At 32.0% G+C, this 20933-nt stretch overlaps 3 protein-coding genes and 1 non-coding gene across 5 annotated transcripts; all 4 read right to left on the reverse strand.

The window, feature by feature from the left end:
* On the reverse strand, nucleotides 1-4216 carry LOC8271003 (metal transporter Nramp5). 2 transcript variants are annotated; one of them, XM_025157548.2, is made up of 13 exons: nucleotides 3967-4216; nucleotides 3749-3827; nucleotides 3612-3652; nucleotides 3373-3451; nucleotides 3028-3132; nucleotides 2699-2808; nucleotides 2134-2315; nucleotides 1914-1983; nucleotides 1546-1719; nucleotides 1189-1293; nucleotides 894-1025; nucleotides 648-743; nucleotides 1-542 (listed from the first exon to the last, which is right to left on the reverse strand). In XM_025157548.2, exons 1-13 carry the CDS (start codon nucleotides 4105-4107, stop codon nucleotides 201-203), a joined length of 1656 nt encoding a protein of 551 aa, XP_025013316.2. In that variant the 5' UTR covers nucleotides 4108-4216; the 3' UTR covers nucleotides 1-200. The 2 variants fall into 2 exon arrangements, with proteins under 2 accessions (XP_025013316.2, XP_048227051.1); XM_048371094.1 differs by lacking the exon at nucleotides 3028-3132 and having other exon boundaries at nucleotides 3967-4209.
* Nucleotides 4217-8689: 4473 nt separating this feature from the next.
* LOC112535033 lies at nucleotides 8690-8797 on the reverse strand. The gene has a single exon (XR_003079238.1). It is a non-coding gene; the product is annotated as a small nucleolar RNA R71 (small nucleolar RNA).
* Nucleotides 8798-15864: 7067 nt separating this feature from the next.
* LOC8271002 (pentatricopeptide repeat-containing protein At1g77405) lies at nucleotides 15865-18373 on the reverse strand. Its single transcript, XM_002520286.4, has 2 exons — nucleotides 16432-18373; nucleotides 15865-16336 (listed from the first exon to the last, which is right to left on the reverse strand). The coding sequence occupies exon 1, from the start codon at nucleotides 18040-18042 to the stop codon at nucleotides 16714-16716; it is 1329 nt and encodes a 442-aa protein (XP_002520332.2). The 5' UTR covers nucleotides 18043-18373; the 3' UTR covers nucleotides 15865-16336; nucleotides 16432-16713.
* Nucleotides 18374-18974: 601 nt separating this feature from the next.
* On the reverse strand, nucleotides 18975-20252 carry LOC8271001 (probable ion channel CASTOR). Its single transcript, XM_015719880.3, has one exon. The coding sequence runs from the start codon at nucleotides 19946-19948 to the stop codon at nucleotides 19358-19360; it is 591 nt and encodes a 196-aa protein (XP_015575366.1). The 5' UTR covers nucleotides 19949-20252; the 3' UTR covers nucleotides 18975-19357.
* Between the last annotated feature and the right edge of the window lie 681 nt (nucleotides 20253-20933).

The following is a 20933-nucleotide window of genomic DNA, read 5'->3' on the forward strand; positions in this document are numbered from 1 at the left end:
TGCTCAAAAGGGTTTAATTTTGTCAAATTAAAACTAAAAGGTTTGATGTCATCTTAACTTGAAGAAAATTATCGGATAAGACCAAAGGTGGACTCTTTTCTCTACCAAATAAACGTCTCATTATATAGAGATTCTAATATCATTGTGAGAAATGGGAACTATGGAACGGCCTTATCTAATAATTTAATCTTTTTTTAACTCTACGGTGGCAGAGGGATATCAGCTAAATCCTCTCTGTAAGGCAAGCGGTCCATCACTGATGGCTCGTTAGATTTGGGTAGCCCTTGTTCCATGTTAGCTTGGACTGCTGTTGGGTCATCCTTCATTGGCTCAATGAATGTAACTACAGTGTCCTTTCTAAAGGTTAGATAGACGACTGCAAGAACATAGATTGCCATTAGAGGGAACACTATGATCCCAATGAACACATTCCCAACTTTTGGTAAATTGTTGTCAATCAGCCAACCCACAAAGCCTGTGCTTAGGTAATATATGTTTATGCCAATGATTCCTAGACCCAAAATCCATGAAATCACAATAATCTGCAAGAGCCAAAAAGAAAACATCAAATAATAATCTTACTTTTTCTGTCCCAAGAAATTCTTTAATCTCCAAACTAAATAATTAAATGTAGTTCGTTAGCTTACAATAATTGAGTTCTTGTGCGGTCCCATCTTGGTAGAGCTGCTGCTGAATTTGAGAAGGGGGATAAGAGCAAATGGAAGTTCAAATGAGAGTATCATCTGCAATTAAAATCCATTAAACAAAAAGAAATAAAACAATTGGTTTATTCGGTTAATATGGAGCTATTTCTAGAGCAGCCGGGAGATCTCGAATTTAAATTTAAAATAAAAATAAATCTGGTAATAATATAAAAATAATTTTGTTCTCACCGATGCAATGATGATTAATCGACCTGCTCCTTGTGATCCACCAATAATTGAGACAATAAGACTAGGTGCAATGGCAACACATCTAGTCATTAGGTTTCTAATCCATTTTCTCATCTTGAGATCCAAGAAACCCTGAAAAATTAATTTGAATAACAGCAAAATTAAGACACCTAATTAATTTCTCATTCATACTATGTTTTCTTTGAATAATTAATACCATGTTCTCAATGATTAAAATTAAGTATAAATATTAAAAAAAGAAAAGGAAAACACACTTCTAATTGGTTTTACAGACCTGCATGATATATTGTCCTGCATATGTGCCTGTTATAGTAGAGCTTTGCCCTGAGGCTAATAAGGCAATAGCATAGAGTGTGGAGCTTGATTTTCCCAATACATTCTGTCCGAAAAAGTAGAAAAGATTACGTTTCTTGATATGCATTGTAAAAATGTATTTACTTTATTCATTTCACAAATTTCATATGATTCTTCAATTTTCATTTGTTGTTTGGTAACGTAAAAATTTCAGGCATAAATCATTTAATCATCGTATTTCAGGCAGATTAGTTGAGTATTAAGATCTAATACAATAGCATTCAAACGCAGCTTACAATAAGATTTTTTTTAAAAAAAAAATTCGTAAGATTTCCACCTGAAGAAGGAAAGAAGCAGAATTGAGGGTGAGATCGCTACACCGATCTGCATCCTTTTGTGTCAGGTTTTGGACTGTGCAAACCGTTCCAGAGACAGATACAACCGCAACGTTTATTAAAAATGCTATAAACAATGCAAATCCACTCTCTATCAGGAAATAACGACAGGCATCCTGCAACGAAATTTACGAAAAAGTAAGCAGAAAAAACACCGAGTGGGCACACACACACAGCAATCGAAATTGACACGTTTCTGTAATAGAAAGAAAAAAGAAATTCGTAATGCTGCGTTTAGCAGCCAGGTTAGAAGTTTGAACCCTGATCGATAAAGTTTATAATTCGTATAAAGATTTGGTGTTCTTCTTACGTTGATGCCCCGGACAGAGTTGGGGACTTTTCTAGAAAGCACGAGAGCTGAGTGAAGAAATAGGTTGTGTCTGTCCAAGAACAACAATAATTCACATTACAATAATTAAAATATATATTCTTTGTTAACTAAAAAAGTGGAAAAGACCAACAAGGGCTAATATATATATATATATATATATATATATATAGAGAGAGAGAGAGAGAGAGAGAGAGCTTACGGCATGACAAGGGCACCGAGTAGGGCAATGGCGTCACCGGTGGCCCCCTGGCCAGAGAGCTTGGGGACAAACATGCCTTTGATGACACCAGATGCAGGAGGTTTTACGTGGCTCATTTCACCAAAGAAGCAAGCGGCCATCACAAACACTAGCGTTGCTATCAACATTTCAAGCTTCCTTACCTGCCCACATAAACAATATTTTTCAGTAGTTCAATTCACTGTTTATAGGCGAATCTTTCGTTATAAACGAATAGTGTATTTAAGCTTCTCTTTTACAGCTACATTGGACATATATATAATTAATCCGATGGTGTAGTTTCAATCATGTAATGCAAGTGAAAACATTTCGCATTTGCAATGTTATTACTGTATTAGCTTGAATGGCTGAGCGACAGAAAATTAAATTACTACAAATATGGGGCAAGTGATTTCCCCAAGGAGAAAAGAAATGGGGCAAATAAAGATTAGCATTCAGAAGCACAAGTGACAAGAAAGAAAAAGAAAAGCGCAACCTTACACAGACATGCATATATAAAAAAAAGGTCATGAATTATGGAAATTACCCCATATCTCTGCAGGCCAAGGAAGAGGAGAGTACTAACACCAGTACAGAGAACTCCAACCCACACTGGGATGTCGAATAATATGTTCAGTGCAAAAGCTGTCCCGATCACTGCCAAAATTAACATAAGAGTTTCAGAAAAGTAACTTTTCTTTTTTGCCAATCAGAAAAGTAATTGATACTCTCATAATATATATGTAAATATAAATATGATAAATTTTTAACCTATGCAGCTAATTTGTCAGACTCTTTATTACATTTGGAAGTAAGGTCATGAGTAAGAACAAAAGTTCAGAAACAGAAAACTAGCTAAGGGATAAGAGTTTGTGCCTTCGGGTATATCGGCAGCTATGACTGCTATCTCAGCCAGCAACCACAGGCAATATTTAACGTATTTTGGATACTCAGCTTTGCATAATTCTGACAGATGCTTTCCTGAAAATTCCACGCGTTACCAAACTTTGAAATATTAATTTGGATACCGATAATAAAGAACCGTGAATTGCGTCATTATAAAATAATTAAAAAAGAATTTATACGTATTTATTAATTTTAAATATTTAAATTCATATAAATAAATTAAGTGTTATTCATTTAAGAGTAAACTCTATAAAATGATCAAAAAGAGAAACTTATAAAAGATCAAAATTAATATGAGGCAGATGTATTAATTACCAGTGCTGACACCAAGATTTGCTGCGAGTGATTGGATTATGAGAGCAAAAATAAGTCCAATGAGTATAACCCACAGCAGCTGGAAATAGAAAACAATGAGCAATGCATTAATTTAGTGATGCATGTAAATAATTATGTCATTGATAAAATTATAAATCGATAAGTTTATTTTTTTCTCCTGCTTTTATATTTTGTCCTTTTCTTCTGGATTCTAGAATTCCTCTTCTCTTTCTCTTTACCTCATATCCATGGTTAGCTCCTGCTTGGAGATCGGTTTCCACTGTTGTAAATCAAATCATAAGAATTAATTACTTGTAAGATATAGCCACAAGGATAAACATGCATATGCAGATAACATCATGAGAAGAAAACTTACAGTTGCCAGGATCAAGATAAGCCAAGGAAACCAAGAAACCAGGTCCTACATATGATAAGAACTTCCTCCACCCAGGTTTCTGATCATCAGAAAAAGTACTAATTAATTCTAAGTTCTGGGTTCTCAAAAAACATTCATTAGAAACAAAGAAAATCGAAAATTAAACTCGAAACGAGGATGTCTGCTGTGTGTATGTACAAGTGAAAACACATATGTACCTCGGGAGAAGTGTTGCCTTGATCAATGCAAGACTGTGGCTTTTCATCTAAACTGAGAGCAGCTATACGGTTGCTGGATCCTCCCCATGAATTAGTTGGCAGTTTATCATTCAATTGCTGTTGCTGCTCTACCCTCTCCATTTCTCTTTCTCTTTCTCTCTTAATTCTTTGAGCTTCACATGCACTTGTATTGAAGCATTGACATGTGTATATTTATAGCACTGGCTTGGTTCAGACAGCCTTAGCATTCCAATATTTGGCCTTTTACTCCGCTGCTGAGAAGACATGTCACTGTCTTCTCTTTTGACATTCCAATAAATATAATGTAATAGTCTATAATATGTAAGTATGATTTGATCATTTTCCTATAAAAGTAATTCTTGTTGATTTCTATTTCATTTGTACATGATTCAGATTCATATTCTTGACACATTTGCTCCAGTGATGTATAGGAAGATTAAATACCCATGTACGCATGTGTATTCAAAAATTAGTTATTGATTAAATTGCACAATTTAAAGTTAATCCGATTGAGAAGTGAATCTTGATTGCCTCTTCTTGTTGATTTCATGAAATAAAATCATCTTTTTTCGAAATTTTTAATCTTTATATGTAATTCCATTTAACTGACCATTGAAATAAAATTGTAATAAACAAAACAAAGATTAAGATGCAGTATCTAAAGTATATCACAATTTGAAAAAATAACTATTAGTTTAATTAAATTATATATATATTAAAAGGATTAATTCATCATCTTCTGCTAGCTATAACAACTAGTATTTTAATTATTAATGCATTATGGGGCAGGTCTTGTTTGCTAGCTAAAAGTGTTATTACTTGCTAGAATTTAATTAACATTACTACTTAATGAATACAAATGGTGGCAACAAGGTCCATGCCTGCCCTAAGCATGAAATGGTTCATGCCTCATATAGATGGATGATTGGATTTAATTCTATCATAAATGGAGACACATGGGATTTTATATATATTATTTGCATGATCCTTTTAATGTAGCAGTTAGCACCTTGTCAATTGGTATCATAGTTTTATATATAGATAATTGTCAATTGGTATAAGTTTGGGTAATGATACAAATTATCATTGAATCTTGTATTTAATTTTATTTTGATTATAAAATTATAATCTATTTTATTTTAATTATTTATATTTATTTATATTTTAATTTAGTTGCTTTATAAATAAAAAATTAACACGTAATAAAAATAGCTGACGAAAAAATAATTAAAAAAATGCAATATATTAATAAATAAAATTAAAACTAAATGACTGAAATAAAAAAATTAATTTTTTATAATCAAAATAAAATTAAATACAATTATTTGTATTATTATCTCATTCCTTCCTATGATGTAAGAGAATTTTCTCTCTTCCTCTCTCTTTCTCTATATATATATATATGATTAAGCATTTAGATTATTATAGTAAATTTATCTTTAATCCAATTAAAATTAAAATTAAAATATATCATTTAAGATTTATTACAAAGCCAACTATCAATTGACCTAACTTGTAATGTTAGCTTTATTACTTTAATAAAATGTTTTGAAAATTGTCTACCTAGGTATAAATCAAGTCCAGTTATTTTTTTAAAAATAACTTAACATTATAACATTTCTTATTTTTGGTATTAAAAGTTTTAAAATGCTAAATAAGATTTTGTTATAGAACTTCATACATAATAGAATATTATATTAAATTTTATGAGAATTTAAGAATTCCAAGAACAGTTAATTATACAATTGTGATGATAAATAAGTAACAATTATCATAAATATGCATTAAAAAGTAAAGTTTTAGAATGCAATTATCATGAAACAAATTTCTCTTAATAAATGATTTGGAATTAGAGACTATTAATTTTATGGAGACGTTTGAGTAATAATAAAAATAATCTATTATACTGTAACTTTTTAATATGATATCCAGATTAAGGAAAATTAAAATTTCTTGGAGGGACAATGTTATGTAATTCAACTTTTTATGTCTCTAGACATTTATATTTCTATTTTATGATAATATTTCTCTCAAAATGGCCTTTCACATCTCTTTATAAACAAATTCACCCCTAAAATTGTCAATTTAGCATTAAAAAAAAAATCATTTCCAAGAATTCAGGGGATTAATTACATTAGTGAGTCTTAAGCAAAGAAAGAAAAAGATTTGGACAGTAGACTAATAGTGTGAGCCGGCTGCCTACATTTTTACATTGCATTATCCATGCAACTTATCATTCTTAACTCAATTGCGACTAGTTTAGTGTTCATTTAAATTATTTAATGGTTAACATCAATAAAACTCATTTAACCTTACATAAATTTTTATTAAAATTCAATTGCGACAAGTTTAGAATTCTTTTGTACAAAATTCTATTCAATCTAATACAATTTGTTTAGTTATAATTAGAAAGTAGCATTCTAAATAAATTATTATTTAAACTGAATACAACAAACTTAAATTTTGTCAAAAAAAAATAAGGAGATTATATATTTTTGTCTTTTTGTTTCTTAATTTCTTGATAATGATAAAAGAAATAAACTTAGAGAAACTAACTACTCAGACAAAGTTTCCTTAATTAAACTCTTTAGTTGTTTGTGACCTGATTTTGAAACTTAAATTAAACTGAATTGATCTCCTAACCCTTTTCATAAACAAGCTAACTGACAAATAAATTAAAAGTTTTTTCTGAGGAAACCAAAAATTTAGAAGTTAAGGAAAGCATAATTATTATCTTTCTTCTGCTCCTTTTATTTCTGATCGGTCCAAATTATGTATAGATATTTAAGGGTATTTTAAAGCTTTAATGATATATTTTTATACATAAAATGGGGAAAATATGTGATTTTGCCTCATTTAAACTTAATTGTTTATTTTCAAGAATATTAGCAAAAAGAGGAAAATATGGAGCTAAAAGAAGCTTAATAGGACATATTCGTGTCAAGGTCCAAGATTAAGATGCATGGACTGCTAATTATGAGGCCCAAGGGATATTTTAGTCATTTTGTGTAATTATTAGGATTTATATTAAGAGTTATTTATAGAATAGTATTTGGTGGAGATTAAGATACTTTAAGTCTTATCTCTCAGATAGACTTATATTAGTATACTTATCTCTAGAGAGATTTATTTAGAGGATAACTCTCCTCTATATAAATATCTGCAAGGAACAAAGAAGAAAGAAGAAGGATGGGAGTTTTCTCCTACCTGCTTTCTACACCTGCAACCATTATTCTCTCCATAATTCTCTACAGTTTTTCATAAACACTTTAGTTTTAGTTTTCATTGTTCTTTGAGGATCTAAGGAGCTTTTCAAGAAGTGGAGACTGATGACCAATCTTCTTCCTACTTGAAGAAATTTTGGATCTTGAGGGAGCTTTTTATTTTATTATTTTATGTCTTTCTATTTAATACCATGATCATTGGGTTAAATATATTAATTAGTCTTTTTACTTTGTATGAACCTTGTTATTTATTTATTTAATGAATGATTTATTTACCTTCATATCTTTATTAATTTCAGTTATTATTGTTAGTTAACCATCATATTAATTTAGCAATAATAATTGTTATGAAAATCTTTAGGTTTAAAAGTATTAGAAACATCATCTTTACTTTAATCTATGTTGGTATAAGAAACCTAAATTGCATCATTAGCTTGAGTGATTTAGGGAAAATGCACATCACCATCTCATTCATTAGATCAGGCTTAAAGTAAAATAAGGAGATTACTAAGTAATGGCTAGATTAAATACTATTTTTAGCATATAGTTTTAGATCATAAGCATTTGCATTTGCATTGCATATTTATTTATTATTTAGTTATTTTACTCTATGGCCATTATCATCTCAAATATACGATTTAGAGTGTTTAGATTTACTTTTATTGTTTTGTGTTGATAAGTAGTCTTTATAATAAGTGGCCTCATGGTTCCTTGAGAGATCGACCTCGTGGTGAACTTACCCTTACTATAGGAATGGTTCGTGCACTTGCGAGTACTAAAAAAGACATATCAAGTTTTGGCGCCGTTGCCGGGGAACTGTGTCCAAATTTATTATATTGATTGATTATCAAAAGTATCTTGTTTTTGTTAGTTTGTTTTGTGTTTTATGATTTATTTTGTTTATGTGTTTTTGTTTTATTTGTTTGTTTTGTGTTTTTGTGTTTTGTGATTTATTTTGTTTATGTGTTTTTATTTTGTTTGTAAATTTTATTTTTAAAATTTCAATTTTAATCTGAAATTTTTCTTTTATTTTGTATGCTTAGCAGGAAACAACTAGAAGAAGAATCAACAGAAGAAGTTGATATCATGGCAAACCCACCAAGAGAAGTAGAAGCTGAAAGGCGAATGGCTATGAAAGATTATGCAATGCCTACAATTGGTAACACTACTTCATGCATAGTTCTAAGTGATACATCTAGGAATTATGAACTTAAGAGCATTCATTTTAATATGCTTCCTTCATTTTATGGTATGCCTAGTAAGGATGCATTAACATTCATTAGAGAATTTTATGCCATAGTTCATACTTTTCCATTATCTGAACTTAATGAGGATCAACTAAGAATGAGGTGTTTCCCTTATTCATTGAAAGAAAGAGCAAAGGCTTGGTTAATGACCTTGCCTCCTAATTCTTTGAGAAATTGGAATGAAATTTATCAAAAGTTTATGAGTAGATTTTACTCACAACAAAAGATAAAAGAATTAAGAGGTGAAATTTCTAATTTTTATCAAGAGAATGCTGAATCTTTTCATGAAGCATGGGATCGCTTCAAATCACTTTTATTGCAATGCCCACACCATGGATTCCCACTCCCAATAACTAACCAATCATTTTATGATAGATTGACACACCAATATCAATGTATGGTTGATAATGCAGCTGGGGGTGCTATATTAGAAAGGACACCTGATGAGGTTTATAATATCTTTGAGATGTTAGGAGCCAATTCTCAACAAAAGAGTGTAAGGATAAAGAGAATAGAAGTAAATGAAGTGGTAGCTAATAGTGAGATGGTCATGCAATTGGCTGAATTGACTAAGCAAATTAATATACTTACTTCAACAAAAAACTCACCAAATAATGAAGTATGTGGTATTTGTGGTATTTATGGCCATAGTGCTAATGTTTATTCATCTTTTGATAATTACAGAGAAAATATGTATGACATGGATTCTTACCAACCTATGCATCCTATGAATGACCCTTATTCCAACACATATAATACAAGTTGGAGAAATCATCCAAATTTTTCTTGGAAATACAATGACCAAAACCCACCACAATTATTGAGAAATCAAAATCAACCTCATTACCAAGACCAATATTCTCAATTCCAAAGGGACTCCAATCCTTTCTTTCAAGATCAAGAACAAACTCTTCGATCTAATGAACAAAGAAAGCCAAGTTTGGAAGAAACACTTCAATCATTTATGATGGCTTCTCATGATAGGATGGAGAGGAATGAGAAAAAGACAGATTCCATTGAGGCTTCATTAAAATATTTAGAAGCTCAAATGGAACAAATTGTTAAAGAGCTCAATAAAGAGGAATTATCAAATCAACCTGAACAAGCCAATTCCATTACTACTATTAGAAGAGGTGAGGTTGTCGATAATATTACTATGGAAACTGAAAGGAATTTTTCTTCTTATACAAGTACACCTAAAAATGATGGATTATTGCAAAGCAATGAGGAAAGCATACAAAAGGAAGAAAGAGTAGAGCCTAATCTTAGGCTGGAGAAGAAAGAAAAGGAAGCATTTTCTGGACCTGAATTTCATAAGGCAGCTCAGCCTTATAGACCCCCTATTCCTTTTCTACACCAATCCAAAGAGAGCAAAAATGATGAATTTTTTTTTGAAAGTATTGAGATGCTCTCTAAAGTTAATACTAACTTACCTTTGTTGGATGTTATCAGGAATAAACCAGCTTATGCAAAATTCTTTGAAGAGTTGAACACCAACAAAAGGCGATATGCGAACAACAAAAAAGTACAAGTAGCAAGTGTAATGCTTCAACATCAATTGCCCCTTAAGATGAAGGATCCTGGTAGCTTCACCATTGATATTACAATAGGTGATAAAAAACATACAAAAGCCATGTTAGATTTGGGAGCAAGCATCAACTTGATGCCTTATTCGATGTATGAACGACTTGGCTTGAGAGAGTTGAAGCCTACCACTATGTCTCTACAATTTGCAGACAAATCGATAAAATACCCTAGAGGTATAGTGGAAGACTTGCTAGTGCAAGTAGGTAAGTTAATAATTCCAGTTGATTTTGTAGTACTTGACATGAAAAATACACCAACAAGGGATAAAGAGCAAACCATACTCCTTGGTAGACCTTTCATGGCAACTACTAGAACTGTGATTGATATGCATGATGAAAAACTTACCATGACAGTTTTAGGAGAAACTGTGGAATTTAAAGTATTTGATTTTCTAACTTTATCTCCTAAATCTACTATTGATAAATGTTCATATAATTATTTAGATTCTCTTGTTTATGAACAATACTATAATGATATTCCATTCTTAATTGACAAGAGTTTTCGTGACACTTTGAATGTTCGCATTAAAAGTATAAAGCCATACTTAAAAGTTATGGCTTATGACGAAGAGGTGGAGTGCGCGGATGAACGCCCACCATGAGCATAATCAGGAATGTCTAGCTATAGACAATAAACTTAGTAATTGTATTTTTATTTTTATGCATTTAAGTTATTATTATTATTATTATTTTAATTTATTTTTATTTTTTATTTTTTATTTTTTATTTATTTTATGTTTATCTTGTAGGCTTGTGAAAATTACCAAAAAGGCAATACGTCTCCATGAGAAGCAATTAAAGCTCCAACCCAAAAAAAAAAAATTGAGCGAGCCATGTCATGCAACGAATTTTCACACGGGCCCGTAGCGGCCCGGCAGAGACAACACGGGCCTCGGTCGCGGCGCCCACGAGAAAGCCAGCGCGTCGCTGAGAGCGGCAGCAAGTCGCAACCTCGCGGGGTAGCCGCGGGCCACATGCCCGGCAGTGAGCGGCGCATGCAGGCCCGCAGCATCGGCAGTAGCACAGCGAGCGGGCGCGGCCAGCCAGCGGCCGTAAAAAAAATTGAGCAAAAATTAAAATAATTAAATCCAAGAAATTGAGATTAGTTATGAATTATTTTTAGTTAAAATACTCTCTTTTAAAATTAAATATATATCTATATCCTCCATATAAATAGTCATATCATTGATCTAGGACTTTATTTTAAATTTTATTCTAGAATTTATATTTATTTATTAGGATCTAACTTTTAATTATCTTAGGATTTAATCTTTCTAGTATAGTTTATTATTTTTAATTCTTCATTATTTTTAAATTTTTATTTCTTTATTTCTTTTATAATTATCAATGATGTGTGTTCAAGTGTAGAGGTTTGGATGATGGAGATTGGAATTCAAGTTCATGGTTTACTATGCATTGCAAAATTCGAGGGGAGTATTCTATCTTTTTCCTCTCTTTTTGTTCTTTATTTTTCTATATGCAATGACATTGAGGGTAATGTCAAATTTAAGTGTGGGGGAGGGAATAGAATATTTCTTCGATTAAACTTTATACGTCATATGCCATGAGAATTAGCAACTTTGGTTAATCTTTGCAAAATTTTAAATTTTTCCACTCAGCTTTTTCTTATTGTTCTATATGAGAGTCGATGAAAGAATGGTATTATGTTAAGATTCTTGAACTCTTGAGTTAGTTTTAACATGTATAAATATGAACTCATGAGTTATTTGCACTTAAATGATCAAGTATTCATCTTTTGTATATGGATATGATGAATAATTTAGCAACATTTGACATGGGTATGATTAGAAGTGTATGATTTAGATTATGATTTTCTTGTTATTAAATTGGCTTGCCTAAGTTTGTAAGATATGATATGGGCAAGTTTAAAGCTCTAAGTTTAATAACTCTACTCTGCTAATTTTAGTTGCTTAGTAACCGGGGATCTTCATGACCAATGTCGATTTTCGCGTAAAAAAACAATTAAGATTATGAATATACAAAGCATCTTGTTGTATGTTTTGTTGAGTAACCATGTGCATTCATTACCCATGTTTGTATTTGCGTAAAAAGGCATAACATCTCAAGAAAGAAAGAAGTACCCCAAGTATCAAAAATTAAAATCTAAGGGGTATAAAGAAAAGAAAAGAAAAAGTATAAGAGCTTCAAAAGTAAGTAATAAATGCCTATTGATCTCTTGTTTTTGAATGAAGGTTTTTTTTCTTTTTGAATAGGGTTATGATAATTTGGACTATGCATCATAGTTGTATCCTTTGAAGATGAGTTAGACTATTTGTTGTGAAACAGGTGTGAAGAATTGGATGCTTGAATCTTTTGATTAACAATGATTGAGTTTATATTTTTAAAGAAAATTATTATGACTCAAATGTTCTTGGGTTGACATGATCTTTGCATTAGTGAGATTCTTTTGAATAATATCTTTAAGCTGAGTAGGGATGTTTTTCATGATTTTTACAAAAGTTAATTCTCAGTTGCTATTTAAAAAAGTTTAAGTATGGGGGTATTTGATCGGTCCAAATTATGTATAGATATTTAAGGGTATTTTAAAGCTTTAATGATATATTTCTATATATAAAATTGTGAAAATATGTGATTTTGCCTCACTTAAGCTTAATTGTCTATTTTCAAGAATATTAGCAAAAAAAGGAAAATATGGAGCTAAAAGAAGCTTAATAGGACATATTTGTGTCAAGGCCCAAGATTAAGACGCATGGACTGCTAATTATGAGGCCCAAGGGATATTTTAGTCATTTTGTGTAATTATTAGGATTTATATTAAGAGTTATTTATAGAATAGTATTTGGTGGAGATTAAAATACTTTAAGTCTTATCTCTTAGATAGACTTATATTAGTATACTCATCTCTATAGAAATTTATTTAGAGGAGGACTCTCCTCAATATAAATCTCTGCAAGGAACAAGGAAGAAAGAAGAAGGAGGGGAGTTTTCTCCTACCTTCTCTCTACACCTGCAACCATTATTCTCTCCATAATTTTCTACAATTTTTCATAAACATTTTAGTTTTAACTTTCATTGTTCTTTGAGGATCTAAGGAGCTTTTCAAAAAGTGGAGACTGGGGACCAATCTTCTTCCTACTTGAAGAAATTCTGGATCTTGAGGGAGCTTTTTATTTTATTATTTTATGTCTTTCTATTTAATACCATGATCATTGGGTTAAATATGTTAGGCTAGTTTTCATAAGTATTTAGTTTAGTTTTTTTACTTTGTATGAACCTTGTTATTTATTTATTTAATGAATGATTTATTTACCTTCATATCTTTATTAATTTCAGTTATTATTGTTAGTTAACCATCATATTAATTTAGCAATAATAATTGTTATGAAAATCTTTAGGTTTAAAAGTATTAGAAACATCATCTTTACTTTAATCTATATTGGTATAAGAAACCTAAATTGCATCATTAGCTTGAGTGATTTAGGGAAAAGGCACGTCACCATCTTATTCATTAGATCAGGCTTAAAGTAAAATAAGGAGATTACTAAGTAAATGGCTAGATTAAATACTATTTTTAGCATATAGTTTTATATCATAAGCATTTGCATTTGCATTTGCATTGCATATTTATTTATTATTTAGTTACTTTACTTTATGACCATTATCATCTCAAATATACGATTTAGAGTGTTTAAATTTACTTTTATGTTTTGTGTTGATAAGTAGTCTTTATAATAAGTGGCCTCATAGTTCCTTGAGAGATCGACCTCGTGGTGAACTTACTCTTACTATAGGAATGGTTCGTGCACTTGCGAGTACTAAAAAAAACATATCAATTCCAAAGTCCTTTTTCCCTTATAATCAATAATCTAAAGATTAATAAAGCTAATAAGTGAGTTCTTTTATTCAATAACTTAACCACTTATTAGCTAGAAACTAATCTCTACCTAAAGCAAAAGAAAAAACTTAACCAAACATTTAAAAAATTCTCAAAACAAAACCCCAAAAAATTACAAGCTAATTAGACAAAACCCATGTTCACAATTTAATTTAAGAAATGAGAGAAACATTAATATATGAACGTTCCATTATTGAAATATAGTTTTGGTAATAAAGATAACCATATGGTTAGTATATAAATAAATAATTTAATCATACAATAAACCGATTGGACAAATAATTATCCTCCTGTTATGGTTTTGCTAGATGGTAATTGAATAACTGTGCATAATTTAGCACAATATGCTTATCAAAATAACTAGAACTCTATATAGTATCTGCAGAACCGGATCCTTAACACATATGTTAACACAATTTTCAAGTTAAGGGATGAAGAAGATATTTAGTCATTCATTCATAATAAAATATATACAGAATAATAAAACTATATATTTATATTAGTGACCCAAGCTCTCATGTCATGAACCAGTGTGAACCATGTTACCAACATAATATAAATAGATTTTGAGGAGTCGGGGGTGGCTTCCAAATGTCACTTGCTCGTGCACTCGTGAATGAGCCTCTATCGTCCTACTTCTTTTTTATGAATTATCAGAATATCATAGTTAATTTTATGGTTTTGATTGATTTTTAATTTCTTTTTTCAGTTGTTTCGATTAAAACAATCAAAAATTAACCAAACAAAATTTAAAAATAACTAAAAGTATTTAAAAAAATAACCAAAAAACAACTGACTATAAATTTTTTTTTTTAAAAAGTTTAAAAAAATATTTCTGAAAGAAAAAGATTATAAAGTAAAAATAATATTTTTTATTAATTTTAGTATATTTTTGAGAATTTCTTTCCCTATTTGATAAGGGAACTTTATGTTAAGAGATTCATAATATTATCACATGATTTAATGAATGGTTGACATCAGAATTTACAAAAAGATGATGAGGAAATATAGAAAATAGTTCGAGTCTAGTCACAGTTGAGCACTCCTTTATCTGATCAACAGATAAAAATGAAAGAAAAATCTCACATTTGCACACATTTGGACTCCTCTTTTGTTGGGTAATGGAGTTTTAGAATCCACAGGTGACGTTTTGATTGTTTACATTTCTGTATATTAATGTAAATATACAACCTTAAAAAGAATGCTCTGTCTTAACTACTTCATCTCACCATTTTTCTTAAATAAAAAAAAAAAAAAAAAAAAAGAGAAATATTACAAGAGGATAACACTTGGCACTATCCCAAATTAAGTCACTGTCACGCCTTGAAGATGTTCTAGTTTTTTTATTCTGTTTACACTCACATTTATTATAATAGTAATAATAATTATTATTATTTTGATACCTTATGTTCTATCAAATAACTTAATCAGACAAAAACCGAAAAAATAATGTAATGGTAGTAAGCAGGTCTATTGATTTTAAGTTGGAGGTTTTTTGTTTACTATTTTAAGTTCGAGTTTTTTCATTTACATGATTGATTTTAAGTTATATTCAAAATTATTCTTCAATATTTTTATCATATAAACTATATTTGCATATTTCTTGTGAGGTACTTAGTTATAGGATGGATAGTTTCAACGACGAGCATTCACACAATGCAAATGATATTTTGGGTCAGCCTAGCCGAAGAGCACATTAACAGTAAAAAGCTATTCCAATCCTAAACTAGCTCTCATTGGAAGGCAAGTTGTGATAATCATGAATGCTTGAGCTTCGACTGAAGCTCGAGTATGATTTTGAATTCCTGATCTTGAACTTTAAGAGAGACTACTATATAAATACCAAAGAATCACCCAGTTTAAAGTTTGTTTTGCAGAAGTGAATTTTATTTGCAGAAGAGGACTGCTGCCTGTCAATATTACTGATGTCCACAACGTCCAACTGAAACAGCAAAGAACATGCCAAATTCCAGATAAACTTTTCCACACACCCCAAAATCAGCCAAAAGGGGATTAATGACATAATTCAATAAGCTCCATGCCACAAGTTATACCAATGGGTCTTCAAGCCTATTTGGGTTTGAATTAAACAGCAACTCAAAGTAGTTGACATCAATATGCAGGAAGCAGATATGTTATCAAAAAAAGTAACAGATTGAACCTCCCCTAGTGAAGTGCCATTGACAAGGAGTTTTCAACTTTATTCACATCGCTGATTGCTGCATTCTCTTCCTTTTCATGTGCCACATTTCATAATCGCATATTCATCTGGCAGTATCAGGTAGCAATTTCCTTCTCTCCATTACAACTCCCAGTCAACTCCTATCCTATAAAAATAATTGCTCTTTTAGTCTAGTAAAGGAGCTTTTTGTTCCGATCAGTTGTGAGAGCTCACATTTTGTGATGAGGGGAAACCTGCAGGAATACAGTAAAATTATGTTTACTTTCAATAACAAGGCATTTATTTGCACCTAAAGGAACTGAAGTTAGAAGCAGTATTTGACTGTTACCATCATATCAATGCAGCATCCATTCTATTTCTTCATGATCCTTGAAGTTCTTTACACTGTTGAGTGTAACCTATGTTACATGGACCCCTTTACCTATATCTTGAAGTGCCCTCTATACACTTTTATGTGTAAAATATCGAATGGAAAATAGATACTCCAGAAGCAATCCCCCGCCTCAACATAATACAGGCCCGGTATTTGAACTTTTACTTGCTCCAGAAACTAGGAAATGACTCCATGTAACAAAAACCAGAGTATCCAAAATGTAACACTTCATATATGCTACTGTAACATCTTACGAACCATGATTGGTTTTACCTTCTTCACTTGCCTAAATCTCTCATCTATTCCATCTTTAATTCTATTATGGAATTCATCATCTATCAAATTGACCTCTCTTGCTGACTTCATTGTTTCACAAACCAACTTATATGTATACTCTCTAGGTATGGAGCCCCCATCAACCAACTCAAGTAGAAAATCCCGAGCCTCCAGCACCCTGTCTGCTTCACACAAGGCATGTATAATTGGAGTATAAGAACTTGATGTTGCCAATCCATGATTCATATTCTGCATTCTCCTTAACATCTCAACAGCCTTATCAATCTCATTAACTGCACTATAATACCTTATAAAAGAATTATAAGTAACCCGATTAGGAACACACCCCCTTCTATTCATATCCTCAAAGAGCTCCAAAGCCCTCTCAATTCTGTAAGTCTTGCAACATCCATCAATCAAACAATTATATGTAACAACATCAGGAGCAAAACCTTTAAATAACATAATCCTAAACAAATGATTAGCCTCCCATAACCTCCTCCTTATAGCCTTCCTACACCCAGTTTGCAGACTATACTTACAATAAGAACTAATCATTATAGTATAAGTGAAAGTATCCGGCGGGCAATAAAAGCCAGGTAACTCCATTTGTTCTAACAAGTATCTAGCTTTTTTAAAATTCCCAATTCTACAAAGAGCATAAATAATAGTATTATAAGCATACACATCAGGTTTACAATGATACTTCTTCATTCTATAAAACAAAGATAAAGCTTCTTTGACCAATCCTTCTTCTCCTAGGACTTTTATCAAACAGGTAACAGCATTAGTAGTAACAAGTTTTCTACCATCAAAAACCTCTCTTTTTGCCATTTCTTGAAGAAAATTCCAGAGCTTATCTAGTCTATTCGCTCTAGCCAAAACAAAACCCATTTCTCTACAAGTGCTTTCGGTGTGTATAAAGTCACAATTAGTCTCTACCCAATAAAAGAACTCCATTGCTTTGAACACTCCTAATTTAACTCTTTTTGGGTCCTTATAAGCAGCTGGACCAAGAATGAGAAGTTTGTTATTATGTTTGTGGGTCTCTTGTTTTAGGCTGCGTTGTTTCAAAGGAGAGCGGTGACGGGTTGTGCTTTGGCGGCCGACTGAGCGTGTTGATTGGAAAAAGAATCTTGGGATGGATCTGAGGACGTCGGAGATTAAATTGGATGATAACAAAGAGGTAGTTGTTGAAGATGCGAGTTGGATATCAAACGGGCGGTGCTGGATCATAAGTGATATTACTTGGTTTATCAGATTGGTGTTTATGGGTTTTAATGGCATCATCGTTCTATTTTGTGTTTCTGGTGATTTTAATTTGACAGGATTAAAAGAATGTGTATGAATCAAAAAGAATAGTTGCTTCTGAGGTAAAGATTAAAGCTCAGAATCAGATATAAAATGAAATGTTATTGGCGCTCAGCAATCAGAATTAGAATGCTACTGTGCTAATGTGAAGCTCAAGTTAAGTGCACAAATGAGAAGACCATGGCGTAATGGGCTCCTCATGTGGGGGGTTCTATTGGTGCCCCAACCAGTTTTCGACCATGGATGAATTAATTTAGAATTACTTTACTAGTGTTATTTGAAATTCTGAACTTTGTTCCTTACTCATATATAGGAAAGGAAATAAAGAACAAAAAAGAAAAAAGAAAAGAGAAAATTATGTTCCTTGTATTGTATACATGATCATGATTTACTGTCGTTTCCAGTATTGCAAAACATGTTAAAGCTATTTATGGCTGGACTTGAGTAAATCTTTTAAGAAAAATATTGCTCAAGATGTTAACGGGAAAAGTAATTATAAATAACATTAATATTGATACACTTGTGATTATGTGGGGATTTTCAAAACAAGGATAGGTAAACATTGGCAACTATTTCAGTTTTGTAGAAATTTTTAAATGAAAATAAAAAATAAGATTTTATGTTTAATTTTATTTTTCTAAAAATTATAACTAAATTTTAAAAAAATTTAAAAACAGGTTTAACATTTGTTTTATATTTTTTTATACAAAAAGTCACTTTATTTATTTAAATAATATTTTAAATAAAAACATATTTTATAATTTTTTTTTATTTTTCTAAGTCGCCTCGTTTGATGGACACAGTAGGTCTCAATCTGAAGTTGACACAGTTATGTAGGAGCAATTCTGTCGATGTTTAGTGATTCCGAATTATCAGGCGCTAATTACGGTAATAACTATAAGTAGCAAAAATCGAAACTAACCTATTTGTTCGTTCGTTCGCCATTTCTTGGAAATAATATACAATGTTATTCGCATAGCCACATTAAGCATATCACGTTATATCTCTTAATTTACGCCTAACCGTACTTTTCAACCTAAGAACCGCTTGTATTTGTATATTTCCTCCGCCTCCTCTGGAAAACACAATACTGAAAACAAGAACAAGAACAACATCTCGTAATACAGTAGTAACTGTTCTACAGCGACAACAACTATCCACGGGTCATCCTGGTCTTTTTCTTCTTCTTTCAAATAGAAATGGTGACAACACTTGTGGCATAGACTTGTCTACAATACTCAAAAGCAATTATATATTGCAACACTCGCGTTATATATCTATACAGAGTTGTCGTTCAGAAAAGACCAAAGCCTGCCCATTCAGCATCGCTCACGGGTCGGGGAGATGACTGGGACGATGAATAAGACGACACTGATGAATCATTGAAAGGAGAAAACGACTTCCGGCTTGACAAGGACCACCTGGCAAGTGTCTCGAGATCAGATACATAATCACCTTCAGATTCGGATCCGGGTATATCAATATGGACATGGCTGGTCCTTCTCTTGCTGCCTTTCCTCTTTAATAGAGGTGATGACGGGAAACACCCGGGCGATACACATTCGGGGCCAACACGGGTAGGTTGATCGAACCGCCAGCGTTCGGATCGGGTGCGTGGGGCGGATCGAAACGAATGGGTACGGGGCTCCGGTGGAGGGAGAAAAATGAATCCAGCTGGTGGAGGTTTAAGCTTCAGTTGGGGTTGTGGAGTAGGCAGTGGTGATACTGATGGACGGCGGAGATTGAAAGGAGGCGATGGTGATGGAAGTTTGGGTGGGGATAGTTGCTTAGGCTGTTGGTGGTGCTGGATCTTGGGTACGCCGGGCCGAATCTCCCACTTAAAAGGAACAGCTCCAGGTTTCTTGAAAGAATCATCTATGGTCATGTTTAACTGAAAGTAACTAACAACACTATATTATTGACTTGGAGCAAACAGAGAATGGAAAAGAAAGGAAGTAAGCAAGTATGCATACATCTGTTTGTTTATGATTGTATGCATTGAATATATAGGTGCGGTGTGAGGCGAAGAGAACATGGTTTGGTCTGGGCGAGATTAAAGGCATGGAGTGGGGGCTGGTGGGCCAATTTACGAGCATGAGTCAATCTATGAAATTGAATAAGCATGCAAAAAACAAAGGCTAAGAACACTTAAATACTATAATGTAGAAAATTCAAACTTTCTTATGGAGTTAATGAAGTGATGGAAACAATTTTGAAACTAGAAAAAGAAGCACATGACATTAGGATATATGTATCTGCCGGCATAATGGCGTCTAGACCAGTTTTTCAACATGAAAATTTCTAATACCTTCGGCTTTTTGGCAGATCATCAACTTTCTTTTAAGCATAATTGTGGCACCCGTAGGCATTTCAGCTCATTTAAATGACTTATTTTTTTATTATACTTGTAGAATTTCTTGTTAAAACCCAAAAGAAAAGGAAAATATCCATTCAAAAATCATTCATACAGGACATCACAATTCAGTGACAGAATCGTAAGAACAGTGGGATCATAACTCAATTTTAAAAAAAAATCTAAATTTGAAAGTAAGTAAGTAGCCAGCCAAGCCAAGCCAAGCTAAGCCCGCATCAAGTAATCTTATACAAGACAGGATGGTGGTGGTCTTTACCATGGCAGAATACGCAAATTGGGCTCCATCAGTAGCAGAAATGATGTTGCGCTCCACTCAGACTATCAGATATATAAACATGATTGATCATCTATCATTTGATGTTTGCTACGCTTGACAACCCATTGCAAACGGTAAAATGGCCACTTATGTAGTTCTACGACATAATTTGAACGTTACAGTAAATTTAAATATTTGGACAACTGTAATCAAAACTGAAGCAGCAGAGAGAAGGACAGA

This window comes from Ricinus communis, chromosome 2, assembly GCF_019578655.1.
Source record: "Ricinus communis isolate WT05 ecotype wild-type chromosome 2, ASM1957865v1, whole genome shotgun sequence".
Classification (NCBI taxonomy): domain Eukaryota; kingdom Viridiplantae; phylum Streptophyta; class Magnoliopsida; order Malpighiales; family Euphorbiaceae; genus Ricinus; species Ricinus communis.

Excerpts from the sequence above, each read along its gene's own strand:
- LOC8271003 (XM_025157548.2), bottom strand. The coding sequence starts at position 4,107 with ATGGAGAGGGTAGAGCAGCAACAGCAATTGAATGATAAACTGCCAACT. Across the intron at positions 2,809-3,027 it reads AGCTGCCGATATACCCGAAG|TGATCGGGACAGCTTTTGCA; the intron begins GCACAAACTCTT and ends TAATTTTGGCAG. Across the intron at positions 744-893 it reads GATTAATCATCATTGCATCG|ATGATACTCTCATTTGAACT; the intron begins GTGAGAACAAAA and ends TTTTAATTGCAG.
- LOC8271002 (XM_002520286.4), bottom strand. The coding sequence starts at position 18,042 with ATGATGCCATTAAAACCCATAAACACCAATCTGATAAACCAAGTAATA.
- LOC8271001 (XM_015719880.3), bottom strand. The coding sequence starts at position 19,948 with ATGACCATAGATGATTCTTTCAAGAAACCTGGAGCTGTTCCTTTTAAG.